We start from the raw sequence: 27,927 nt of genomic DNA on the forward strand, positions 1-27,927 counted from the left end.
TTGTGTTATTGAATATTGAACAAGCTAAATACAAAGTCTCAATTTCACTACTACACCTTTTATCCTTTAATTAAAACAAAAACAGGTTAAAGGGGTACATGTTAAATACTGGAAGTGATGAAATTATCAGTAATTGCTGGCACGTGGAGAAGAGGTATGGAGGATTAACTAAGCCCTGCTTCTTCCAACTCCTTTTTGGCCATGTTGAATTGTGCTTGTGATGTACTTTAATGTAATTGTTTGGGGGAAAAAACATAAGCAAATGACGTGAAGCAAAACAAGTACCAAGGGTTTATGTTACATAAGAAAATAATCCTTTATTTAATGTCGTTCAGTTACAAGATGTGTGTTATGAACACTTATCCATATCAGACCGCTGGACCTTGGATTGAGTAATTACTTTCTTTTAAAAATTAATTTTTTTCCCCATTCATTTTACTCCCACAGCCTTCTTCAGGTTCCTCATGCAGCTCAAAGCTCCTTTATCATACATCCTCATTGCATCACTAATGTCCTGCTTGGAGAGCGAGCACCGGTCCGCCACAGCACACAGCGCCTCCTCCAGCACCTCCTGCGTGTGCTGGTCCGGCAGCGCGCTACACGGCCCCAGCATGCCCAGCGTGTTTCTCAGCCAGCCTTCCTCTCGGACCAGCGCCGTGATCCAAGGCTGAGCGTGCACGCAGCCCCCCAGCGCCTGCACACCCAACCTCCAGAGCTCTGCGACCTCATCCCAGCTGTCCTCCCAGGCGGGGCTCACCTTGGCTGGTCCTGGGCTAGGATCGGAGTCCAAAGCGCTGTAGAGGAAGCGGAGGGCAGTGGAGAAGAAGCGCCTCTGATCGACTTCAGCTGAACCTGGGGAGAAAAAGGTAGAACATTTTGACTTATTATTACAGTTGTTCCTTTGTTTTATCACGGTTAATTGGTTCCAGACCCGACTGTGATAAGTGAATTTCCAGGAAGTAGCATTCAATATTAATCAATGCAATATTTTCGTAATTATGGTATAGAAAACCTGTTTACTATCTTCTACATACAGTTTTAAACATTAAAACCCTCCAGACATTAAATAACATCCCTATAGTCATCTTTACATTTGTATTGCCCAATATAGTAGATAGAATCAGAGAAAATAAGACATAAATGAGATAATGTACTCGCATGTTAGCAGCTCCTTTTTCTGAAAAGCGTACTTCCAGCATAATTCCGCCATTACGCTCGTATTATATATTATTATTATTATTATTAAATAAGCCATGTAAGACGTAAAAACTCCTGCTTGAGCAGTGGCACACTAAATGTCTTCACTAGTGAAACTTAGTGACGAGTCTAGTGCCTGTCTCACTGAACAATTACTGACACCTAGTGGCCAATGTAGACTACAATACTACTTTCGCAATGCTGCTTCTTCCTTGTATTTGTAATTTAGTTCATTTAGCCTTTTTTTTTGCTTTAAAATGCTGAATTTAGGCCAAGAATAAGCACAATTTGCATTAACATGCTTCTTTTTAATCCAACCATTAAACAGCGATCATTATTACGTTTTGAAAAAAGGGGATACGGCGAGGGAGCAATGTTCAAACCGCGATGTAGTGAGGAACGACTGAAAATTAAGTTGTTTACTTTCTAAGAGACTATGCCCAGGCAAAAAGAAAACGTCATTTCAAACTATGGCCAGCAGGGGGCAATGCATCCCTGCTAAGGGCCACCGCATGCAACATTGTCATGTATTATTTCAAAGAAATATCCACCTAATTGTATCTATGTTGGTGTGTGTGTGTGTGTGTGTGTGTGTGTATATGTATATACATATACACACACACACACACACACACACAGTATAAATTTTTTTTTTACTTTTTCTACAATGCCCATTTTGGGGCCCTGCAGCATACATGAGGCTATAGATGATTCTTTAACCCCTCCCTTGTGATGGAAATAGCACACAATGTATTTGAGTAAATAATAAAGAATAATATAAAAGAGTAAATAATTGAATGCCGGACTAAACCTATTTTACCTGTCAAACCTGATTTCAGCCTGCCAATCATCAAACCCAAAGTGCAGTAATTAGCTGCAAGGACGAGGAGGCTCTGTTTATGCACCAAAACAGGAAGTGCTTCACTTAAGTGCTTCTCCAGCATTCTGAAAGATTGGTCCTTCCTGGAAAACAATACAAAAGACACTATAAAACTGCTAGGCAAGCAGCACTGGCTGGCAGGTTTTGAATGATAATTCAGAAGCGGCTACCTGACTCTTTCAGGTTCAGTGACGGCAAAATTAAGGAGGGCCGAGCAGGCTGTCTCCATGCTGGGATCCCTTGCTGAGGACGCTGCATTTTTCCCCTTCAAGGAACTGAAACCGTGCGACAGGTAGTGCACCAGCAAGGCTGGCGTGTCGAGGGTGAGCAGCACCTTACGGGGACCTTCCTCGGCAGACAGGTGACACAGAGCTGGCAGGAGGTACCTGGAGAAGTTCTGTTATTCCAAATGTCAACTGAATTACGTATATAAAACAAACTCACTCTTTCCATACCTAAGTGCCTCTTTGCCCGTCCACACCCCGCTCGCATCAGCAACAGACATCTCGTCCATCCAGTCGGAGAGGCCCCGCTCAGAGCTCTCGGCCAGCAGGTGGCTCCTTGAGTAGTCTATGAGGACTGGCAGCACCTTGGTCACTTCCTCCTTCAGACAGGAAGTCTCCTCAGCCAGCCATGAGCACAGGCAGCGGAATGTGGCGAAAATAAACGGCTCGCTGTAGCGGCTAGGGTCCACCTTAGAAAACAGGAAGAGAGGGAGAAGATTTAGATAAGGTGTACATATAAAACCAATGATTAATAAGCCGTAACAGGAAAAGAGTGTTTCTCCTGGATCTCATTTGGAATGGTGAAGGGTACACACTGAGCAGACTCATTAGGTAGAGAGATGTATCCAAAAATGGTTTTACAAAAGGTAATTTTGCTTCTTTTGTTGAATAATGTCAGAAATGAATGAACAAATCTAACATATTACACATTTTCCCCATTTGTAAGAAAGTTGAATACATAAATCTATCCTAATGCTAGAACTCATGCATATGTAGGAGGTGGATATTAATTAGCGCCACTGTTCAATAAGAAACATACATCTCTAAATTGTTCTGTTTTTAACTGAATAATAAAAAAAATGTAGTTAGCACAGGTAAAATGCAAAACTACCTTTTTTTTCCACAATCATATGGATGCCTTAACATATTATAAACAGCACTCAAGCAAATAACAACCAAAATAACAATAACATCATTATATTAATACCTCTCTGACCTTGTCCATCTAATATCAGCATTATTAGGGATATTACATTATTGGAACTGCTTTGTTTTTTATTGTTATTATTATTCTGTGTGTTTCCTCGGATTTTTGAGGTCCTTAACATGCATGGACAGTCAGGAGTTTGCAGGCGCATGAGGCCTGGTGGGAAAAAAAAGAAAAAGCTATTTCAGGGGTCTCAAACTCACTTAGTGAACCCCCTATATTTTTTTCCTTTTTAATAAGCCCCTGCCACCTGCCAGTTTAACCGATTGTCACCGAATTTGGAGGGGACGCGCGAAAAAGTGTCAAGAACTCATGTTCGCAAACAAACTGGAAGTCGTCCATTTTGGGCCAAAACCAGGGTTCGTATTTTGACAAACTCCTCTTCGGGCCTTTAGCCAAATAAGCCCAAATCAACATCAGGGATACAAGACACACGGACAATGACGACTTGCAAAGCATTTTAGCCTACATCATAGGATGTGGGCGGGACATGGCGACAAACTTTTATGTTCAGTCTGATGTTTCACTAAAAAATGTAAACACTAACAACTCAGCTCCACAAAGTCAGATCTTTATCATGACTGCTGTGTAAGATGAAGATCTCCCCTGAAGCTTAGCATTGGTCACAGTGCCACCCAGTGGCTATAACTTACTTGCAAGAACCCAGAGTTGCGTGACGGGACGAGGGCCCGTTCCAATTATCTTTGTCAAAGGCTGAATGTCATGCAGCTCTTGCATTGCCTATCATTAGTTTTAGCAGCAGAATCTAATGTGGGAACGCTTTTCAAAGTCATCCTCTCACCTGCTGCAGGTGGTACATTAAAGCCGAGAAGGCCTCCTCCAGCACGCCGAGGACCTGCCTGCTCTGCTGGAGACTGAGGCTGGAGACAGCACCCTGAGCCGGTGCGGCCGCGGGCGTGACAGATGGGCTGCAGGCCTGCTCGATGGCGGCCTCCATGATCCGGTAACAACCTGGTGAATGACGGCATGCATTTTAAAACATTAAAAAGAGGTTCAGTGTGCTTGAGAACATGCACAACGTTATGACCCTGTTATGGTGTTACCATTATTTCTTACTTCCATAAATTGTGCAGGCACTGGAATCACAGTTTTCATTATACTGTAGTACCACTATAACTATGCAACACTACCAACGTTTGCTTTTCACAAGTAATTAGTGTAAGTGTCAAACTGATTAAGGAACTGTTTGAGTAATCCTCTGGTGTGTCAATTCAGGTTTGCATTGCTGCATGGCTGTGAGACCATGCTCGTGTGTATTTTGTTAGCTACACAGTTTGTCTTTTTTAATTAAGCAATTTATTTTTTTCATCCCAGGTCTCATGGGCTGGTCTGTATGGAATTGACGAATTGAGGAACGGCGTCTGTTAGAGCAGAGACCACTATATGAAGCTATATGGTAGCTCAAGACTGTGCATCACATGGGGGTTGAAAGTATGGCAAGATACCATTTCAACTACCTGTGAGTGTGTCCTGCAGCTCTCGGCTCAGATCGTTGCCGGGTGGTTCCTCCAAACCCATCCTGACCTCCACACACGCCCGATTCACCAGTAAGCAGCAGAACTTTGGCGGTCCGGCCAGCTCCCATCCGTACAAATCAAGTAGACAAGCACTGAGGACCAAAACTGGCCCGATCTGTCTTGGTGTCATTTTGGCCTGCATCATTGGTTGCAATTCCCCCCACACTCGGCGTACCACTTCCCTCAGTGTCTCCCTTTCTATTGTTTCCCCCACTGGGGGTAGAAAATGGACCAACTGGGAGCACATATCCAGCCTGGTCTGGCCTGTGGCGGTGCAGAAATCTTTGGACATTGTCACCAGCAGAGTCAACAGTTCGGGTGAGTGTTTGCTCCACGCTTTGTCTTTGGTTTTACCAGACAGTAGGCAAACAAGCAGGGGAATTCCCAGCTTCTGGCTGAAGGTCTGGTTCTGGTCCACGGCCTGGCAGAGAGCAGGAATAGCACCCCGACTCAACAGCTGGTCAGGACCTCTGGGTAGGGCATGCACAGCTGTCAGCACCTGGTAGCAGTCGGAAGCCATGGCTTCGTCAAGCTTTGCAGGTGGTGAGCTGACTTGAGGTGCATTTGCTGCATCGTCACCATTACACTTTTGCTTATTCTCATTGCAAGGATTACTTTGTGGACCCTTTTCCATCTCGCCATCTCGGTTCTGTGCCAGCTCTCCGTTCATGGGACCATGTGCTAGGATTTCCAGCAGCAGTGGGACTGTAGCGAGCAGCTGAGGCTGTGAGGCCATGTCTGAATCTGTGCTTAGGGCAGACAACAGAGCCGTACCCAATGAAAGGAGCTCGTGTGGGGGCAAGCCGGGTTCCCCACTTCCCCTCACTGCGGTCACCAACAACCGAGCTGGAAGGTTGAGACCCACAGCCTCAAAGATGCGCCTCAAGGTGGGTTTGTCCAGTTGGCTAGCAGGGCACAAACGTGTGATCTGAGGTAGGGGGAAAGTAGAGAGTACATGTACTTGTAAATCCTAGTTTAAAAAAAACCAACAACAACCTGAAATGCAATAAAATGCGTGCCTGCAGTGCAGCGAAGGGTCAAAATACGTGCGGAGTACAAAAAAACACGCCGATTTGGCAGCTTGTCTTATATTTATTACATTTGAAATTTACAGGCTAGGTGCAAATACACTTTTTCAGACAAGCTTTATCTTAAAAATCCTGCCATGACAAAGGATAATAACTCTTATGTATCTAATAAAATGTCGAGTGTAGACTGTCTACAATTGAAGTTCATATACTGGCCCTTTAATTGACATGTATGTTGTTTTTAAGTGTGTTATCGTGTCACGTGTAAAAGAAATGGATGACAGATGGATAATCACCAAGAGAAGTGCAGCCAACGTGTGGCTGTCGTTCTGAGCGTGTTTGAGGGCATGAAGACATCTCTCCAACACTTCTCTCTTGGCGTCCGTCAGACCACCTCCTTCCTCCTTGTCTGGGCCTCTCCCACAGTCTTCTCCTCGTTGTTCCTCCCGTCCAGGGAGCTGACTACTCACGTCAACTGTAGCACAGTCAGCCATCGTGGCCTCACTGTGTCAACACGACACGCATAAAGAAAGTGAAATTGCTGAAATTGAATAAGAAAAACATTAGGTAGCAACACACTGAGATGAGGCAACAATTAGAACGCATCGGCAGATTTTATAATTGATTATCTGGGTTACTGTAATAAATTAATAAAGTGAAACTGTTAAAAAACTTACATGGATGACAGACTTTCTTTACGTTTCACTCGTGAGCTATGACCGGATACGTGTCTATCAGAATAAAGCAAACAATCGCCAATAGAAACGCTCCAACAAAGTCAACCAACCAATAGCAGCGACGATAGTTAGAGGGTGCTTACGCCATTTTGGTCCGTGTTGTAATGTCGCTGCAGCGAATTCGCCCGTAATAATTAAGAGTTTCCATTCTACATAGTTTGTCGGCTTTGTCGAATTATATACTACAATTATGTGGCACAAAAGAAATGCAAGGTAAGTGTGACTGTTTCTCATTTTGTCTTTCACAGCGGTAAGCGGGTGACGCAGACCGGAAGCAGTAGGATTTAAGGTCAATTGTCCTTATTGACTACTGGAGCGTCACATTTTTACAGTAACTTCTATAAATGATCTGTAATACTCAGCCGTATACCAGTAAATGTTCTAACTTTGTTTTGTCAAGTATCTATGTTTGTCAATGCGCCCTTATTCCACGTAAACGTTCATACGCCTGGCGCTTTAAAGGTATTTTATTGTGGAAAGCAGAACACCGGAAATGTGATTAAAGCGTGCTAGTGGCTTGACTGTGATTACAGAGTCAGCTGTAGGCGAGAGCAATAGTGACCCAATTTACTGCACCGTGGGGATACAAGGAGGATTTAACACGTCACAACGCCACAGCGGCCGAGCGAAGTGCAAGAACAGTGAAGTCTGGCACCTTGTTTTCTTCTGGAATGGTGCATGTAAAAAAAACCCACGCGTGGGTCCCGAGGTGTGTAAATAAGTGATAAGAGACGTCAGCAGCTGTTAGCCTCAAGGTGTCGTAAAGCGCGGATCCTGGATTACACAGGTAAAATACATTACTGTACTGGTGTCAGTATTCAATGCACAGTAGATGATCCAATCATTTGTAACATCGTGTTAATGCAGTGGACATATGCACCATCCATTCACTCCTAAAACCCTGCTAAAATGCACAAGGCACACACACCATCCTACATTACATGAATGATATGGTATTGTTTATTTGTGTCAGACATGCTTAGCAAGTTACATTGAGGAACATCACGTGGTTAGATTTGCACAATTCAGCATTGTCTGTCCTCCCCCATCTTCATGTCTGTTACGGTGAGAATTAATTATCAGTATATTGTACATGTTGACACTTAGAATATTTCATTTGCTTACATTTTGTCATTTAAATTTTGTTCCCTTCCTGCGTGAAATGAAAGAAAGGAAGGCTTTCTGCAAGCATAATATCCTGTTCTTATTCCTGTTTTGGGTATGTAAGCTACACCCAACATAACACGTGCACTAGTTGTGTTGTTTTCAGTTAATGATAGCGACTTGACAAAGTTGAGCTACTAATATTAGCTCTCATTGAATGTTTGCCCTATCATAACAACAGCATGACTTGTTGATTGCCTCTCTGGGACTTTTGTGTGTGAGTGGCCAATCATCTTATTCGGGCCCAACAACAGTTTCTGTCAATTTTTATGCAGTTTAACTCATAAATGTGAAAAATATAGACATCTATTCTTGTAAACCACTATTGGTTAAATATACTAGCCGGTGGTTGTGGTCTTTTTGGTACAAAAAAAAATTGAATTTGGAGCCAAAGACATACAGCACCTTTTAAGTTACGTGCTTTCTTGGTAATGTCAACATTGCATTTTGTCAGATTGTCATTGATGTAGACCGGGGGTCGGCAACCTTTACTGTCAACTCATTTGCCTCCTCGCCCACTTCAGAGAAATAGTCTTGAGCTGCAAAACATCAGCATAAAACAACATCTTATAAATCAAGGGTGTCCAGCGAGGGCCACTTAGTGAAAAAATGAAAGGATAAAAGAGCCACTTTGATATTTTGTATAAGTTTTATATATATTTCAAGAAAAAAAAAAACTGCATCTCAGCTTTGTGATATAGGTGAAAAACTTGACGGTGTATGGTGAGTTATCAAGGCTCACAATGTGATCATCAGTCAAACGGCAGCTAGTGTAGCCAAAACGCAGGACAACACTCGCCCGGATGTGCTTGACAGTCGGAAGTCTAAAGCAAATAACCCGAAAAATAATTGAATTCGTCGGACTAGATGACCAGCCTCTCTCAACAGTGGAAGACAACGGGTTTGCCGACTGCTCTCTCACTTCACTCCGCACAGCGAGACTCCAGGGAAGGTGGGGAATTCAAGCGGGGACCTCGGCTTTACACAGCCCAGAAATTCTGCGTGGCGCCTGGCCAGTATAGCGAGGTGTTCCACCTGAAGCATACCCAGGGAGGCTCCATAGAAGATGGGGAAGTGAAGCACGGGAAGGGGCTTCATCCAGCCCAGAAATGGTGTGTGCAGCCCAGCATTAACGGCGGGATGTTTGATCTGGTGCATGCACAGAAAGGCTCCAGTAGAGGCGGGGAAATGGGGCCTCCAGCAGCCCGGAAATAGTGACTTGAGCCCAGCCAGAAGGGCAGCTATTTGTTCCGGTTGTCGGACGGGGCATCGAAGCTAGAAATTAAAATTTGAACGTTCCCGGTTTCTGCAGATGCTCGAGACTCTATGCCCAACCCTAGTTATCAGCTGCCCTGTCATAAGGCCGACGTGTAATGTGGAGCCCAGTCACAATCACATTGCTCCAAGTCATCAATGCTACTCATCAGTTTCACTGTACTAGAATAGAATATGCCACTCTTACAAGGACAATAATGCTGAGTATCATGTTACCTAAATGTGTTTCTTCCCTTTAAACAGACTGTGTGTGGGTTTTGGCCTGCAAGAGAGGCCTGCGCCTGCCTCAAAGCAAACACGGGGCTGACAAGACGAGGAGAGGCACAGAGACGGGCATCATGTGCCCCTTGATCACATAGATAGATCATTACTCTGCTGGAAAAGTATAGCTGGTCATCAGCTCAGGCGACCAAGCTGAGCTCCTCTTCTGCTGCTGCTGTTGCACGTTGACAGGCTTTTTGTCAAGCGTATTTTGGTCTGGATTGTTTTGTTACTTTGATTATTTTTGTCTCGGAGGCTGCTGGAGCAGCATGGAGGCAGATCATGTAATCAGGTTTGTGCCACCATTTTAAATATACGTGGTAATTTAGTGTTTCATGTTCTGCCCCCTACCGTCCCCATCTGCAGCCCTTAAGCATCTGATGTCGTGAAGGCCCCATCGACGGCCATGTTGGAGCTCCTCCACACAGCGTTGGTGTTGATTGACCTTTATCCATCCCCACAAAGCACCTTGCTGCCGACCTAGCCACACACTGCCCCGACTTCCCTCAGCTCCACCTTCACACAGCCTGGCCTGGAAAAAGGTAGACGTGGCGCTGTCCGCAGGCTCCAGTTGTTAAAACAGGAGCAGCATTTTTTTGGCACCTTTATGAGAAATATTGGCCCAACCCTGGGCAACCCTGGGCAACTCTGGGCGTCAGCTCTTTACAGCATGCATTGTAATTATGTTCTGTATGTCGTTTCATCATTTACACGGTTAGCACTTGAATTTCCAGTTCATCTAAAGCAGGGGTGTGCAAACTTTTTCCACCAAGAGCCACATAAACTTTGGTTATCTTCACGTTTGTTTTTATAAAGCACGCTAAAGCCAATCCAGTAAGTAAAGACATGCTAAGCACGTAATTATTGAGAAAATACACTAATATTCTTTCTTCCTCCTTGCAGGTTTTGTGAAATGTCTTCTGCATACCAGCATCTGCTCTCGTGGAGTTTACCTCATCTCCTCTTGCTGCCGCTCACCCACCTCTGGCTCTTGACCACTCCCACAGGTAAAACAAACTAAAGGGAAACCCTTAAAGCACATTTATTGACAGAACTGATAACTAACCAGCATCTGTGCCTGTTAAACTGTTTGAGAGCGGTGACATAGTCACAATGCTTACTTAAGGTGGGTCCTCATCCTCTCTGGAATCTTCTCATGCCCCCGTTTTTGTTGTTTGTTGGTTTTTACTGTCCATCAGAGTAGAGGGCTTTTGGCATCCCTCCTCCGTATGTGTATGCGTCCATCTATTTGGTGGTTTACAACATGAAACAGAACAATAAGTGCTCTGTGTGAGTGGATGTGTGTGTGTGTGTTGAGGGTGAGGGGGCAGAAGAAGAGTGGACAAGGGGTGGGGTGACTAAACGGAGGCCAGAATGGTCTTTTATCAAACAATCTGCTGTTTTGTGGGAGAAAAGAATCAACTTCTCCAGTTGTCAGCGGCTCTAGTGCGGCTTTGGGTGCGTCATACTCTGATCCTGATACTAGACCAGTGGTGTCCAAACTGCGGCCCAAGGACCATATGCAGCTCAAATTTTATCAGCCCCCCTAGAATATTCTATCCATAAACACTAAACATGATCGAGGAGCATTCAGGCCTCACTGAAAAGAGAAAAGGTTGGACAAGTTTAGCATATCTTCACCTACAGTGGAGTGGGTTACCAGTGTTTAACAAAAAAATATAATATATTAAAAAATATATTTTTCTTTGTGGCCCTCAAAGGAAAAACTTTGAACACCCTGCACTTGAGATGTGTGTTTTTCTGTTTCAACTCTTTAGTTCTAGAAGATTACCATCCTTTTTTGCAAAAACTCCCACGTTATAATTATTGTTCCGTTTTCAACATTACCCGTCTCAGCTCGTTAGAGTAATTTCATTACGGAGAAACAGACTGGAGTAGCCCACTGCCCTGACAGATTAGACTGCTGGTTCGGGTTGGCTCAGAGGGTGGAGTTTTGTGTTGATTGCGTAATGTGCTTTTGGCTTTAATCAGTGGCTTTTTTTGTCAGAGAAAAGCCTAATTTGTTCTCTCTGCTGCTGACGCGGCAGATTGCTCAAGCCGTGGCTGTACAGTATGTCAGCTTTAGTGAAAAATGCTCTGTAAAGCTTCAACTTTGAATGGATGGGACCACAATGACCTTCGTTTGCAGCTGCACTTTGCCTTTAGTGATGCTCCAGTCATGACTTGACTGAAGCCCCCGATGGATTTCCTCTGTCTCCTTCCAGGTGTATCGGCAGATCTCTGCCGGGTTACGGGCGGGGTGCTGGGGATCCAGTGGAGCAGTGTCCTCGGCCTGGGTTGGTACCCTCTTGCGGAGGGGAAAGGTGGGGCGACATGTTGGGAGGCCTGCTGCTTGAATCCCAGCTGCGGCGCTGTGTGGATCCTCAATGGGCGATGCGTGCTTCTTCGTTGCTCGTTGAGGGGAGGCTGCCCCATCTTTCATCTGCCCCAGCCTCATCAAGAGTCGCTCAGCCTCTTTCAAGTGCTCTCCAAGGTAGGACCGATGGCGCAAGGTAGCTTGAAAAGTGTAACATTGCCATTACAGGAAATACATTTGAAATAGAGTTGAGTGGCTCCGAATTAGCTGCAATTAGCATACTATACAGAAATGTATTGATTTTTTGTTTTTGTTTTTGTTCAGGGTCCTTCCACAAAAAAAAGGAGGAGGGTTCGTCATGCACAACAAGAACCACGAACAGAACAGAGTAGCACGGTAATTAAGGGTTCAATTTTAGAAAAAACTCAAAATTTTAAGTTACTTCTGGTTCCAAAAACAACAGATAAGCATTCAAACTCACCGTTGCCACTATTTTGGCTTTGTTTGCTGATATTCTTCCAGCTACGTAAGTTGACAACATGAAAGCTCATATAAATCTCCACAAGGGGTATCGGCAATTTTCAGCACTACATTAATTACGCTGATACTGGATTAGATTGGCCCTACTGTCCCTACTGTTAACCCTTTGTAATCGTATCTCTCAGGGAAGCCCTGCAAAACTGGATACGGCACATCCGACGCTGTTAGAGCCCAGCACCAGTGTGGTTCCACAAGCAGAACAGAGGGACCTCAGTCACTTAAGCAACAGGACGAGTGAACATGCCTCAGCTCCCTTACAGCAGAACTCAACCATTGAAGACACCACTGCGTCTTCCAACGCCAGTGGCATCAGCACACCCACAGCAACTGCCATCAGCACAGCTCCAACACAGGCTGGTGAGAAAAACTTAATCACATTTTCTTTTATTGCGTGACTAATTAATTTATCAACGTCCCAGGCCTATTTCCCCGCATTTTTTTTCATTCATTAATTTTCTATGCTGCTTACCTTCACTAGGGTCGCGGGGGTATGCTGGAGCCTATCCTTGCTGACTTTGAGTGAAAGGCGGGGTACACCCTGCACTGTTCGCCAGCCAATGGCAGGGCACATATAGACAAACAACCATTCACACTCACATTCATAACAATGGACAATTTACAGTTGCCAATTAACCTAACATGAATGTTTTTGGAATGTAGGAGGAAGCCGGGAGTTTTTGTGACACCACTATTATGTATCAAGGCTGTTTTTTTTCAGTACACATGAGAAAACACACATTGCGTGACTATGTATTGCACCAAAAACTCACATGGATGTGCGTAGGAATGTGCTCGGATGTGTTGACTTTAAAAACAAGAAGAGCTTGTGTGGTGGGTTTCACCTATTGCCAGGAAAATGACTTTGTGTTATTATAATTGAAACATCATCGGCCAAAAGAATGCATGTCACGGCAGATGGGCAGCTCTCCGACTGAATGTAGATGTAAAGCAGATAGAAGAGCATAAAAGTAACAACAGGATCAGGTGTGTACTGTACACAAGTGTCAGAGCCAACGTTGTGTGAAGGTCACCTGTAGTTTAAATGACTTGTCACTTTCACTTTCTCTTACCACTGGAGTCGTTTAATTTGCTCCAGACCCGACAGCAATAAACAATGTTTTGTCTTCCTCATATTTATTTTAGGTGGGATCAAAATGCGATACGATGTCCTGTTACTTCAGTGACAGCAGAGGTGTCCAAAGGGGCCATTTTTGGCCAAATCTTTTTTAAATCGTCCATCAGAATAGTCTAAAAATGTCATCTATTCTATTTTTAATGAGATATATTTTTAGATATTACACAAATTTGCTTTATCTGTGTTTTGTTCAGACATCTTAGCACGTATTGACTTGCATTGGATTGGTTTTAGCATATTTGATGCCCAAAACGCATCAAAGTGTTTTTCCTACTATTTTAGTGTGCGGCCCTCGGTGGAAGAAGTTTGGACAACCCAGACTTTCGTACAGTACAGTTTCACTGTGTGTGCTCTTCCTGGCCACTACAGTGCCACACACACACCGTTGTAAACCTGGACATAAAAGAGACACAAACCTTTCCAGAGCCTGAGACGACACAAACATGACTCAAAGGCATTCTCCTGCACCTGAGCGATAATAAAATAAGCTACGCAAATACTAAAATAAAGCATGTGCTGATGCATGGAAAACAGTACTGCATAATAGACACTGAAAGGGGTTTAACATTTGGCGTCTTATAAATAGGAAAATCACAAGTGCAGGCCAACACCTTTTCCTGGTAGTGTCAACCTTGTTGTACTGCTGGCTTCATCTCTGATTCTTACCGCAGCAGTGAGGGAGCTGGTGGTGTCAGCAGGGGAGAGTGTTGAGGTCACGCTACCACGCAGCGAAGTCGAGCTCAATGCCTTCGTGGTGCCAACACCCCCGGCAGGTAAGACAAGAGATACTAGTAAACAATGAAGTGCAATCTAATAGAAAGCCATTGATGTTACTTTCCTGTGTGTCTTTTTTCTGAAGCCTGCAGAATTCAGTCATAATTTGAATATTTCCTGTCGCATACATTAATCGGATCATCCCGCCTTGACACACTTCAACGACTCGAGATGAAAATCCATCCTGTCTAAAGCATCCTTATCTGATAGAACTAATTAAATGCATGAGCACTTTTTATCCCATTATACCCGACAGATACGAACTATGCATTTGACTGGCGTCTGATAACACATCCCAAAGATTACAGTGGGGAGATGGAAGGCAAACACAGCAAGACCCTGAAACTCAGCAAGGTACATCCTTCATGTTTGTTTAAAGGGACCCTATCCCACATTTCCAACTTTTCAGTCGTGTGTACAGTATGTTTAAAATGTTGTACTGTGTTGTGGCCAAGAGGCGAAGAATGCAGGTTTAGCCTGTACACAACTTGAAATTTATGGAGTACCGTAATTTCCAGTGAATAAGCCGCTACTTTTTTTCTCACGCTTTGAACTTCGCGGCTAATTTATGGCTAAAAGAACTACAATTCCCGTAATGCTTAGAGTGCAGCTTCAGGAAGTAGTGACGTGAGCGATAATATCACGTTCTGCGGTCTTATGCAGCGATCGTGTTTTGATCCGACAAATCTTAAGTTTGATCAAGTGTAGAATTACTACAGTTTCTGTTTGGACTGCTTGGACCGCCAACCGTCCACTCTCACCAGTCAAAAGGCTAAAGGGCTAATTTGCCTCGAGGCGAAAGTGACACCGAGAGCCGACAACAAAAGAGAGAGAGACTGGCAAAGTGTGTGATGAAGGAATTGGAAGAAATGGGGCGGCATGGCTCAGGTGGTAGAGTGGTCATCTCCCTGAAGGTTGTGGGTTCAATCCTCCGTCCTCCCATGATCATGTCGAAGTATCCTCGGGCAAGAACCCCCAATTGCTCCTGATGCTGCGTCATCACTCGATAAATGTGCAAACAGTGTCAAAGCGCCTTCCTTGAAGGTGGAAAAGTGCTATACAAGTGAAAGACATTTACCATTATCGGGCTGTTCAATTGTGAAGATGACTTTAGGTGTTTTAGTTCCCAGGAGGAGGATGAGGATGGCGATGAATGACTATTCTAGTAGGCTACTTTTTTAACTGTTCTGTTTTAACGCTCACTGTTCACCAGTGTTTGGAAAAAAGCTTTTTATTTATTTTTTACAACGTGGACTGGTGTGGCCTATATATGTACAAATCTTTATTTCCTCTTTAAATGTAGTGGGTGCGGCGTACAGTATATACCAGTGCGCTCTACGGTCCGGAAATTACGGTATGTTATTAAAAGAAACTTATAAAGTGCCTCACTAGGATTCAGTGTCATTTTAAAAAAAATCCCTGATATGAGCAGCATCAGGCCCCTTTTTTAAAGTCAAATGTGCAGCTGGAGTGTGAGGTTTCAGTGTAAGCTCACTTCCTTTTTCAGTTTGCTTGATCTCTATATCTGTTCTCTCAGCTGACAGTCGGCCTGTATGAGTTTGAGGTGACGGTGGACGGGGAGGGGGCCCATGGAGAAGGTTACGTCAATGTTACTGTCAAGCCAGGTAAGTTTAGACTAAACATAGTTGGATTTATGTACAGTAATGCCTCATTTATCGCAGTTACTTGGTTGCAGACCCCACCGCGATAAGTGAATTTCCACAAAGTAGGATTCCTTCTTTATAAATGGAATATTTTCATAGTTAAAATACGTCTTTTAACTTCATAACAGACATCTAGACATGACATAACACCCCTATATTCACCTTTACATTGGTGCAACCCAAGATAGTATATATCAAGAGTTTACCTTTTACGGGAACAGAATCGGTGGCAGACAGGAAGTGACGTTGGGAGTTCAGAGTTTAGTTACAGCTTGTAGTGGGCTATGGCCGCAAAAGTAACCCATGTTATTATGATTATTATTATGTTATTCTTATTGTGCCTGTCGTGAGATCATTTCAACCTGCAATAAAAGCCTGTTGTTTCTGCAGTCAAGTCTGGAGCTTGCCTCCCCGAACAATTACTGACACCTGGTGACCAATGTACAATTGAATGGTGGTCTTAATTCCCTATACTGTATTTGTGTTTTAATTTAATTGAGCCATTTTACCAGGAAAAACTGCATGAGCAAATAGTAAAAGGCGCTGTCATCACCACAACACTGAATGACGGTATTATAAATGTAGAGTATGTAATGTAGACACACAAAATTTCGATTTGATACAAATAAATTAAACTAAGTAGAGGAGTTATAATCATTACAGTAAATAGACATTGTGAAGTAAGATGTGTCTATGCAGGGCCCCCATACTGTATATTTTGTGGTTGCATAAAACACAAGGTTGTTTAAATTATTTGTGCCTCAAGTGACAAACAATTTACAGCTCGTTAAGCATGTTAAGTTGTTGTTTTCCACCTGACAGAGCCGCGGGTAAACAAGCCGCCTGTTGCTGTAGTTTCCCCAAAGTTCCAAGAGATCTCCTTGCCAACAAGCTCTACGGTGATCGACGGCAGCCGTGAGTTTTCCAGTTAACCCTCATACAAAAGCTACATACCGGAACTGTCCTCTTAACACAGGCCCTTTCCTTTCCTCGTCTTTTCAGAGAGCACAGATGATGACAAAGTGGTGGCGTGGCACTGGGAAGAGGTGAAAGGTCCCCTCAGGGAGGAGAAGGTCTTTGCTAACACGGCCGTCCTCACTCTCACCAACTTGGTGCCGGGGAACTACACATTCAAGTACACATTCACGCTGCTTGTCATCCAGAATCTTTAGATTCTCTGTATTTTTGTTTGGTTTGTGTGTTGAACCTGTCATTTTTAGTAGGGCAACTCGCTAACAGAGGCGAGTGTAGCAACCCCACAATCAACTCGAGCGTGCCGCTCTTTTATAACTTCATTCTGACCTGACCCCATCAACAGCAATGCAATTTCACACATTCACGTGAGGTTCATTCACGGACACTACAAACTCTGTGGTCTAAATAAAGACAAAGAAAAACAAAAAGTTGATTAAACTCAATTATTGGCTCTTGTAATGCACACAAACAATGAACACCTCCTCGGAGCAGGACCTAATTAGCTGACCACGCACTGTTAACATGATGATGCGTTAAGGGCACTGTGTAACTTGTAATGTTTATATATAATACATCCCATGAAAAGATATATTAAAATACCTGCAGAAATGCCACTTGGCACTTGGAATTTTGCAGCTTCACTCTACGGTTTCTTAAAAATAAAAACTCTTGGTTGCATACAGCCTATTGTTCGTCAACAATATGCATATTTAAGCAAATTTTATTTTTTATTTTACCTAAATTATGCATTTTCAAGTATTAAAAATGAACTAAAATACAAATATAAGGCATTCAGAAGACTCAAAGATGCTGGGATGATATGTAGTATTTTACACCGGTCACTCGGCGTCAGTAATGTTACTGTAATTGGTGAGAGACACAAGCAGCAGACTCAATCGCCGGAACAACAGGCTTTTATTGCAGGTTTGAATACTCACAACAGGCACAGTAATCCCTAACACGGGTTGCTGTTGCAGCCGTAACCCATGGCAAGATAAAACAAATCACTCATCACTTCCTTTCTGCGCCACCGCAACACATTTACAGCAACACACACAAGTATGAGTCTTATTTATGTCTTAAATGGCTTATTTCCTGTTATGTCTACCATATTGGGTAATACGAGTGTAAATGTGACAATATATTTCATGTTTAGAGGGCTTTAATGATGTAAAAAAAAAAAGCCAGAGGTTTTCTATGCTCTAACTTACAAAATACTAATAATTAATTTATCATGGTTTGATCTGTAACCAGTTAACTGTGATAAACGAGGGATTACTGTAATTGTGTCCTGTCATTTATCTTTGTGTTCATAAAATGCAATAAAAGTGGGCATATATCAGTCATAGTATGAAATAGTGATTATTAATGATTAGTTTTAAAAACTGTGCTTAAAAATTGTAATTCCTTGTTCAATAATTAGTTTTTGTGTTTTTCTTCACCAGTTTGACTGTGACCGACTCAGATGGTGCCCAAGACTCAACACAAGCCACCCTGTCTGTCAACAAAGCCAAGGATTACAGACCCGTGGCCAACGCTGGCCCTAACCAGGTCAGCTTTATTTACACATTGCACTGATACAATAAATCAATATCTGTTTGGCTGTGTTTGTTTAGTTTATTTTTTTGTTCTGGCACCTTACAGCTATCCCTCAAAAGCCTCTTAACTGTTAAGTCCCATAATGCTCAGTGGACCGGTGTGCAATGGGCCTATCCAAAATTCTATCATTTATTCTTGAATGAGAAAACACAACAGATACTGCTGATAGGAGCGTTGAGCTTTACAAATGCTACAACATAAACAAAAAAAGAACACTCCTTTATTGCCACATCATGTAGGTAAAACTCCAGCATTTAAGTTGAATTCTTCCTTTTTGGGTTCCTTTTTGTAATGCAGGTCATCACTTTGCCACGTAACGCCATCACTTTGTACGGGAACCAGAGCGCAGACGACCACGACTCCCTGGCCTACGAGTGGTCCCTCAGCCCTGAGAGCAAAGACAAGGTGGTGGAGATGCAAGTGAGTCTGTTGTTTTGTTCTCGGAGGACACTGCTCTTTGAATTTATGAGCCGGTAAGATCAACAGCTGTGTGTGTTTTTTAGGGTGTGCGTACGCCCATCTTGCAGCTGTCGGCTATGCAGGAGGGAGACTACACCTTCCAGCTGACTGTGACAGACTCAGCTGGACAGCAGGACACAGCGCAGGTTACAGTTATTGTGCAGCCAGGTAAACAGCTGCAAGTCACATGACACCACCCCCTGCTCGATGACAGTGAGAGATGGATTCCATTAAGGTTCTTGTCCGTCCACGCACCCGCTTCCTTATATTTTCTCTAGAAAACAATAAGCCACCGGAGGCAGATGCGGGGCCGGAAAAGGAACTGACGCTACCAGTCGATCGAACTACGCTGGATGGCAGTAAGAGCAGAGATGACCAGAAGATCGCCACCTTCCACTGGAAACAGACAAAGTCAGTGATACACAGTAGCATGCATTGATGCATTACCTCATGCTTATAGTTTAATACAGTTGTCCCTCGTTTATCGTGGCTAATTGGTTCCAGGCCCGAACGCGATAAGTGATTTTTCACGTAGTAGGATTATTATATATTATATATTATATACAGTATATTACAATATTAGTAACTGGAATATTTTCGTAGTTACAGTATACAAAACCTGTTTATGACTTTCTAAATATGGTTTTTATTCTTATCAGAAATAACACCCCTATAGTCACCTTTACACTCCTATTATTCTTTGTTTACACCACATTGCGCAACTCTTGCACACAGGCTACGGTATCTCTGATGGGACAGCAGAGACTGCTGCCGCTTTAAGCACAGCAAGCTAGTTAGCCTCCAGTGTATTTATTCTAAACTTTAAAAAAGTTGCATCAATCAAACGAAATGGGGAAGAAAGTAAGAAGCCAAAAACGTACCACTTCCACACTGTAATGGAAGAACTCCCCCCCCCCCCCCCCCCCCCCCCACTGTGTCATGTCGGACTCTGCATTCATGGTTGACTCCATTTTGCAAGTTTAGATAATGTGATTTAATGTCATGTCTCATCAGTGTAACATTACTGATGCCTAGTGACCAGAATACTGCATTGACATGTCTTTAAATATTTTTGGACTAATAATAGGCCATAGTCAACCACCGAACAGCAATTATTTGTTAATTAATTTTTGGGGAAAAAAACGTGACGGAGTGAGGGAGCGATGTTGGAACTGCAATGTAGTGAGGGATGACTGTACAGTGGAACTCGTAAGTCTCTGCCGCTATCTTATGTGGCTTATTCTCCTTATGTCTCTGGCGAAAGTCACAAGTAAATGTGCAAGCAATGATTAGTTTCCATTTCGGTTAAGTCGACAACCGCTTATGTCGGCATCAGTCAGCCAATCCGTGGGGCGTCAACATAAAAGGGTCCACTGTACTACGTATATATTTAAACAACAAGATGTTGTGTGGCTAATACTTCCTTCCTGATATGATATATCTGTCACTCTTTCCCTCCTTGCCGTCTGTCTCTCTGCCAGGGGTCCCGGCGGTGTGAAGATTGAGAACGCAGACAGCGCTGTTGCCACGGTGACCGGTCTAGAGGTTGGCACCTACGAGTTCACCCTGACTGTGACCGATGAGAGGAAGCTGCAGAGTAGCGACACGGTCACGGTCATCGTCAGAGAAGGTAGGCGGCATAATCTTCCACTTTTTGGTGGCAAATTTTGCAATTTTAAACAAACTTAAGATGGTTTTAATGTAGATGTGTGATAAAAGTGTCAACAGTATATGAGTCTTGCAGTCACCCCTCGCGATATCACGGTTGAATTATCGTTCCCTTGCTATATCACGTTTTTTCAGAAATTCAATAATAAATGATAGCTGTTTCGTGGTAGACTATGGTCTATTATTAGTCAAAACATATTGAAATACAAGTGATATGTAGTATTCTGGTCACTAGGTGGCAGTAATGACACAAAACATTGAGACATTACATTACCTTAACACTGCATGAAGCCAGCCATGGCAAGTCCGACATGATAGAGTGGGGAAAAAAAGTTCTCCTAACCCGTGTGGAAGTGGTACGTTTTTGCCTTCTTAAGTTTAGAGGAAATAAATCCGAGGCTAACTGGTTAGCTCGCTAGCTTGCTAGCCGCCTCAAGCCCTGCAGCATAAGAGTTGCGCAATGTGTTGTAAACAATGAATAATAGGAGTGTAAAGGTGACTGTAGGGTTGTTATTTCATGTCTGCAGGGCTCTAATAATGTTCAAAACCTTATTTAGAATGTCATGAACAGGTTTTCTATGGTGTAATTATGAAAAATATTACTTTTATAGAGATTTGTAGAGCTAATGAGGAAGCTAACAATACTACAACACATGATGACGTACAAATTTTATGCTGATCATGTATGTCAACTTGAGCGCTTAAGCACTTTTTAAATAATAACGAGAACATGGTGGACCGGGACTTTATAAGTTGTTCAACACAGACAGCTTGTCGGCATTAACGGGACCTACTTAAACTGCATTTAATAATTAGATTAGGAAAAATAACTTATATGTGCGTAACAGTTATTCAGCTACACGGTAGCAAGAAGAACATACCTGGGAGGCTGACCTGGCTAAGTTAACATAACAAGTCAGAGAGTCCAACAAGCAAGTTACTGGTAAGCAAGTTCACCAAGCTCCCAATCTCATTCCACATCCCTGAATCCATTCAATTCAGCATATAGTTGTCACAAGCCTATAGCGCCCTCTTGCTGCTGTCAATGGCAATGTTCATGCCTTGGTTCATGCCAGTCAATATATGTAAGTCGCAGGACCAGCCAAATGATTTAAAAAGTCCCGAAAATATGGTACTCTTAGAACTAATATTCTTCTATTAAAGCTTCTGAAACAAGACTTAAGCTGTTTTTCTTTTAGTGCTGATAACCACATTTTTAATTGGTAGAGCTAACCAGTGACAGTTTTCACGCCGCCGCCATCAGCAAAGTAATCTTTATGAAATAATCTTTATGCATTATTTCATGGTTCATAGAGCTGGACCAGCCGCCTGTGGCTCACGTGGTTTCCAGTCCACCCGTCTCTCTGCCTATGCGGACAGCCACCATGGATGGATCTCACTCGACTGATGACAAAGGCGGCGTCAGCTACCTGTGGACCAGAGACGACAGCAGCCCTGCAGCGGGGGTGAGACAACACATCATCACTTTGCTGACACACACGATAGTTCCAATGACCACAAACAATTCAGCACAAAGGCGTCTGCCGTTTGAGCTCATTTGACAACTGTTTTGAACTGAAGTGCTGCCGGATAAACCTGTCTTTTAAAGGTAGATTTCATTCACCCTTACGCGGTTTCACTTTGCAGGCCTTTGAAGCGCACCTGGCAGACAGGAAATAGAAGTTCAGAATGGTGTTGACTTTTTAAATACAATTCAATGTACTATCATAAAGACCATGTTCACTTGTTCCACAGGATGTGCTGAACAACTCTGATCACCAAGCAGTCTTGTTTCTGGGAAACCTGGTGGAGGGCAACTACAGATTCACCCTGACTGTAACTGACAGTAAAGGTCAAAGCAGCACCGACAGCGGCACAGTGGAGGTCAAACCAGGTAAACACAAATGCACTGAGAGGCTGTCCGTGCTATTATACAGCCACTGAAGAATTATAGCTCCACAGGTTAGTCTTTGCTCTATTGCCTCTATATATCTAAAGCAGTAGTTTCATTAAAATGCTACACCACAGCTTAGTGTTAAGTCTCCTCATTTATGCCAAACTTTCCCCTCCATTTCCTTTTTTCCCCTATTTATCTAAAGTAAAAGTTGTATTGAAATGCGGGAGACGAGGTACCACAGATTAGTGTTTAAGTCTCCTAATTTTATGCCGAACTTCCCCCTCCATTTCCTTTTTTTTCCCCCCTCTGTCAGACCCATGGGAGCGTGACCAGGTGGAGCTGGTCTTAGAGGTGCCCATAACGCAGGTTTCCCACCGTCAGCGTGACATGCTGCTGCGCCAGGTTGGTGTGTTGCTTGGCGTGCTTGACAGCGACATCATTGTTAGAGAGATCAGTGCGTTCAATGAGCACAGGTGAGTAGTCATGAAAGGATCAATTCGTTTTTAAATCACTGCAGTCGTCCCTCGCCCAGTCGCGCTTCAAATTTCTCGGCTTCACTCTATCACGGTTTTTAAAAATATGTTGGTTCATAAATCATCGCTGTTTCACGGTTGAATACAGCCTATGAATAGTCAAAAGCTATTTAAGTACATTTTTGGCCAAAATTAAGGATTTTCAAGCATAAAAATGACTAAATGAACCACAATACAAAATGAAACATTCAGAAAACAATAGCCACTAGGAGTCCGTCTAGAGGACTCCTAATAGTGTTAAAAAACATATTTAGAAGGTCGTTAACAGGTTTTCTATGCTCAATTTATTAAATTCACTTATCAAGGTAGGTTCTGCAACCAGTTAACTGCGATAAATGAGGGATGACTGTATTGTCCCCCCCAGGTTTTTTTTGTGTTTTTTTTTGTTTTTTTTGCATATTGAAAGCTTTCCCCTTTTGTTGTTATAGTACCCAGTTGGTGTTCCTGGTGTCAGGCGGTCCAGGGCGCCCTCCTTTGTCTGGCCAAAGCGTTGCACTCAGCCTGCGCAACAAGCTACGTAAACAGAAGAATGACTTTCTCATTTACAAGACGCGGCGGGTGGACACAGTCAGTGAGTACTGCGCTTCTTTTAAGATCATTTAGAAATAATGACAGACTGGGTCAAATGCCCAGTTATCTGCAGTTGTCTCCTACTGGGTCATTTCATTTGTTGAATATGTTGTTGTTTTTTTTTTTTAAATGTTCCATGAAATGCTTCCACTCTGTCCACCATGACCTATTCCATTCGGTCTCCATCTTTTATAGTCTGCCAACTGAACTGCTCCAGTCATGGCGAGTGTGACTCCTTCACACGACGCTGTGTCTGTCAGCCTTTCTGGATGGAGAACTTCATCAGAGCCCAGCTTGGAGATGCAGAGAGCAACTGTGGTAAGATGACTCACATCCTCATCCATGAGTGTGTTCCGCACCTCTCACCGGCCTTACACCGATTCCTTTTTTTTTTTTCAAAAATGTTTTTTCAGAGTGGAGCGTACTGTATGTAACCATAGCATCCTTTATGATTGTGGTTGCCATGGCGACGGTTGTCTGGGGCGTGGTGTGTTGCTGTGACAGGTGAGATTCTTCTTCAAATCCAGTCAAATCAATAAAAATGCTTGCATTCTTATGCTCACTGAGTCATGTGACTAGTCTGGGCTGTTTTTCAACGGTTTGTAAAATTCCAATACATACTTACAAGTTATTCAACTACACAATAGCATACAGAACAACAGGGTGAAAAGGTGTCCGTTATGTTAATGTAACACATTAACATCTATTCAGCTACATAATAGCATGAAGAACATACCTAGGAGGCTGTATAGGCGAAATGAATATAACAAGCCAGCGAGTCCAACAAGCAACTTACCCGTAAGCAAGTTCACCAAGCTCCCGATCTCATTCCACATTGCGAAATCCATTGAATTCGTCCTGCAACCCTAGAACTCCCTCTCGGTAATGTTCACTCCTTGGTTCATGACAGTGTGAATTAACATTTAAAAACATGTTAAATTTGATGCATATTTTGTTATATAAGTCGCAGGACCAGCCAAACTATAAAAAGAAGTGCAACTTATAGTCAGGGAAATTTGGTAACTGATCACAAAATGATTATCTATTGACAAATGTTTCTCTGCCAGCTAAGCAAAGCAATGAACTGCTCTTCCACTAGATGGCAGACTATACATAATTAACCTGTGTAACCACCTGTTGCCATTCATGCAACAGAATGACTCAATTGGTGGTGTGCTGTGATATTTGACAATGAAAAATGTGTGCCTTGGTTCAATAGAGACTGAAACACTGATCTGACGAAATGATTATACATGTGATTTACCTCTGTGACTAAAAATACTGTGTGTGTGTTTTCTTTGTTTGCTGTAAAGACGTAAGAGCAAAGCACGCAGAAGCAAAAGCCGATACAAAATGCTGGAAGCTGACGAGCAAGACAGTCTGGAGTTGCAACCACACAGAGCTGGTAAGAATCACATGTTGGCCTTGCTATCGGATCACATGGAACAACCAAGCTATTGTGAGTTGTGTTGTGAGTCCCAGTCATATACACTCAGACTGACACCAGTGGGGATATTTTAAAAACGCATATTTTCTCTACAGTATGCATTTTGGCCTTTCTTCCACTCAGTTTTTGTCTTTAAAAACTGAGCTTTTGGATGTAGCTTTGGTGTATGGGCTGGTAAAACAACTTTTTTTTTGTTGTTTGTTTTTTTGTTGTTTTTTTGTGGCCTGAGTCATAAGAAATGTGCCACATTATATCATATATGTAAACCTTAATTAACAACAGAACATAAGTAGTAAAACTTCTTGACTTAAGGGTGCACCGGTAGACATACGTGCACCTTATAACGCGCATGAAAAAACAGATGAACAAAATAATCTAAAAATCGTGTTTTTTCAAAAATGAATGAATAAATGGTTGCTGTTTTGTGATTGAATATGGCCTATCAGTAAAGAATTATGCATATTAAAGCAAATTGTCCTTGTTATTTGCCTAAATTAATCATTTTCAAGTTTAAAACTGGCCAAATGAAGTAAAATACAACTACAAGGCATCCAGAAAATGCCTTCGAAGATGTGATTATATGTAGTACCCTACACTGCTCACTAGGTGTCAGTAATATTACAAATATTACTATTCGGCCCTCGCTACAGCAAGGTTCAAACATCGACAACTGTGCATGACGTTCAGCTGCTTTTTCAGGCTTCTGATCGGACAAAATGCGCATGACAGCTGATGGATGTATTTTTATATGGACGGAGGTTGTTTTTTTTTCTTTGCTTAAAATGCTACTGTTGAGTTTTATCCGTGTTCCTGTGGACGTGGCCTAACACCGCTCTCTTACCAACCTACCCAGGCCGCATCAAGCCAGTACCCGCCCCCACCTCTTCTGCCCTCATGCACTCGGACTCTGACCTGGACAGCGACGACGGGCAGGTCGGGGTACCGTGGATGGAGCAGGAGCGAGGGCATCTTCTCCGACCGCAAAACGGCTCCTTAAGAAATGGCCAGGGTCCAGCTAGGGGAAAGAAGCACAGAGAAGAGCTGCTATAGCAAAAGAGAAGGTGAAGCTAACCCCTCTCTGCCCTCAAACACACACTCATCCGTCCCCTGGACCCTGAGAGGAAAAACTAGAAATATGTCGCACTGTTACAGTATAAGGAAAATCCACACTGAGCCAACACAGAGGAAAATACTGTTATTTTGGGAGCGAACACTGTGTTTTGAATGCCTGGGAAATATTATGATTCAACAAGCTAAAACCAGCAAGTCCACTTGATACTTTCCCACCTTCCTCCTGTCTTCACACTGTTCCAAACACTGCCCATGAGTCCCATGCTCAACTCAGCTGATGCTTTTTGTAAACAGCAGACATTCATGACTTACAGGAAGGAAAACGACAAAAAAAAAGTGCACGACAGCTTGCACTTCCAGTCTGGTACTGTTGTGGAATCATCACTTGCATGTGTGTACTGTAGGGGTGTGTGTGTGTGCGTGTGCGTGTGCGTGTGCCAAAAGTTCTGCTTCTGAGAATTGTATGAATGTGTAGAGGTTTGTTATCCGCCTGTGTTGGGAAGGTTCAGTCAAACACGTGGAGTCAAAATGCTGCTTTTATGAAGCCACTGGAATACTCACACACTGAATGAACACCACTTTGTTTATAATACGCAAATGTTTGATGCACTTTCATTTGAATTTCCCTTGTATCTGATCGGTTCAGTCAAACAATCGGACATAATGGTCCTTTCTAACGCTGCATATTAATCCTTACTTGCCATCTTGGAATACATTTATTAGCCATTCTGCAAAGAATAAGCTGAAACCAAATGAATTCTTTCCATAAGCATATTTTTTTCTTAATAGAGTAGTCCTGGATACACCGATATCCACATACACTATTCAAAAAAAGGAAGTGATTTATTTTTCCCTGGCATTGCTAATGTTGAAGTTTGTATGTGTGAAAGGCGCTTGAACCAAATGACTTTCCGCTTTGTGATCACTTTGCATGCAGAATGTGCAACACATGAGCCTGGAAGTTGATTTCCACATTTTCAGTCACTGTTAACGTGTTGAATGTCAAAAAGGGTTACGTCACTGTCTGTGCGAAATGTGAAGCAATCATTTTTCATGCTTTGCAGCAAAATCGCCTCCTCATCCTCGTTATTTTGTTCACCTGTGCTGCATTGAAGCCACAGTCAAATGAAGCGCACCCAAGTGCCGACTCTAAAACCCCCAGTATTTTCTCTGTTGAACACATAAAACTGCCCGTGTGTTGAAATTTGGAATTGGATGTGACATTGCTGGAGTTCACTGTGAAGGCATGCGGAGAACAGAAGAAATGAAGGGACAGTCTTTTAAAAATGTTTTTAAACGAGTGAAGGATTACTCTTGTGTTCTGTGTGACCTGATACAACTGGATAATCTGGGAATTAGAATAAAGAGTTCCATTTGTTGTTGGCGTTCTGAAGGATTTTATTTACGTCAGGAAATACAGAACCTTCCAAATGTGAGTACACACCTCACATTTCTGCAAACATGTCAACTTTTCATGAGAACACTGAAGAAATTACATGATAAAGTAGTCGGTGTTCAGCTTGTACAAGTGTCACATGACACTGGGGAAGGACAAGAGCTCACTGGGCCCAATTGGGACATTTTCACTTAAGGGTGTACTCTCTTTTGTAGCCTGCAGTTTAAGACAAAAGGCTGTGTGTTGACTTATTTTGATGGAACACTGAAGTTCGTTAAACAAGCTGTACACCGACTACTATAAATTGTATGAAAGTGTCATTTCCTCAGTGTTGTCCCACGAAAAGATATATTAAAATATCTGCACATATGCCACTTTGCGCTTTGAATTTTGCGGCTTTCTCTCTTTCTGAAAAATAAATCATGCTGAACACAACCTATTATAACAAAAGAATATGCATATTTAAGTTAGTTTTACATGGTTTTTTTGCCAAAAATAAAATACAAATACAGTATAAGGCATTCAGAAGACTCATTCAAAGGCGCTTGGATGTGATACGGTATTCTACACTGGCCACTAGGTGTCAGTAA

General features: G+C 42.8%; 2 protein-coding genes across 6 annotated transcripts; one reads left to right on the top strand and one right to left on the bottom strand.

Annotated features, from left to right (window-relative positions):
- Nucleotides 1–106: 106 nt before the first annotated feature.
- Nucleotides 107–6,836, bottom strand: ncdn (neurochondrin). 2 transcript variants are annotated; one of them, XM_054763317.1, is made up of 8 exons: nucleotides 6,533–6,836; nucleotides 6,152–6,359; nucleotides 4,768–5,755; nucleotides 4,092–4,261; nucleotides 2,533–2,771; nucleotides 2,248–2,463; nucleotides 2,018–2,160; nucleotides 107–852 (listed from the first exon to the last, which is right to left on the bottom strand). In XM_054763317.1, the coding sequence occupies exons 2-8, from the start codon at nucleotides 6,347–6,349 to the stop codon at nucleotides 431–433; spliced, it is 2,376 nt and encodes a 791-aa protein (XP_054619292.1). In that variant the 5' UTR covers nucleotides 6,350–6,359; nucleotides 6,533–6,836; the 3' UTR covers nucleotides 107–430. The 2 variants fall into 2 exon arrangements, with proteins under 2 accessions (XP_054619292.1, XP_054619291.1); XM_054763316.1 differs by having other exon boundaries at nucleotides 108–852; nucleotides 6,152–6,396; nucleotides 6,533–6,835.
- Nucleotides 6,642–27,812, top strand: kiaa0319l (KIAA0319-like ortholog). Of its 4 annotated transcripts, none has more exons than XM_054763314.1 (26): nucleotides 6,675–6,805; nucleotides 7,126–7,379; nucleotides 9,275–9,584; nucleotides 9,659–9,834; nucleotides 10,196–10,299; nucleotides 11,518–11,786; nucleotides 11,934–12,005; nucleotides 12,275–12,506; nucleotides 13,959–14,057; nucleotides 14,315–14,412; nucleotides 15,596–15,683; nucleotides 16,545–16,637; nucleotides 16,725–16,857; nucleotides 18,143–18,248; nucleotides 18,594–18,716; nucleotides 18,800–18,923; nucleotides 19,034–19,166; nucleotides 20,237–20,385; nucleotides 21,738–21,889; nucleotides 22,179–22,317; nucleotides 22,634–22,793; nucleotides 23,282–23,424; nucleotides 23,619–23,741; nucleotides 23,837–23,927; nucleotides 24,737–24,828; nucleotides 25,724–27,812. In XM_054763314.1, the coding sequence occupies exons 5-26, from the start codon at nucleotides 10,206–10,208 to the stop codon at nucleotides 25,918–25,920; spliced, it is 2,910 nt and encodes a 969-aa protein (XP_054619289.1). In that variant the 5' UTR covers nucleotides 6,675–6,805; nucleotides 7,126–7,379; nucleotides 9,275–9,584; nucleotides 9,659–9,834; nucleotides 10,196–10,205; the 3' UTR covers nucleotides 25,921–27,812. The 4 variants fall into 4 exon arrangements, with proteins under 4 accessions (XP_054619287.1, XP_054619289.1, XP_054619286.1 ...); XM_054763311.1 differs by having other exon boundaries at nucleotides 6,678–6,805; nucleotides 13,956–14,057; nucleotides 25,724–27,810; XM_054763312.1 differs by lacking the exon at nucleotides 7,126–7,379 and having other exon boundaries at nucleotides 6,642–6,805; nucleotides 13,956–14,057; nucleotides 25,724–27,810.
- Nucleotides 27,813–27,927: the final 115 nt, after the last annotated feature.

The sequence above is a fragment of the Dunckerocampus dactyliophorus genome, chromosome 20, assembly GCF_027744805.1.
Source record: "Dunckerocampus dactyliophorus isolate RoL2022-P2 chromosome 20, RoL_Ddac_1.1, whole genome shotgun sequence".
Taxonomy (NCBI): domain Eukaryota; kingdom Metazoa; phylum Chordata; class Actinopteri; order Syngnathiformes; family Syngnathidae; genus Dunckerocampus; species Dunckerocampus dactyliophorus.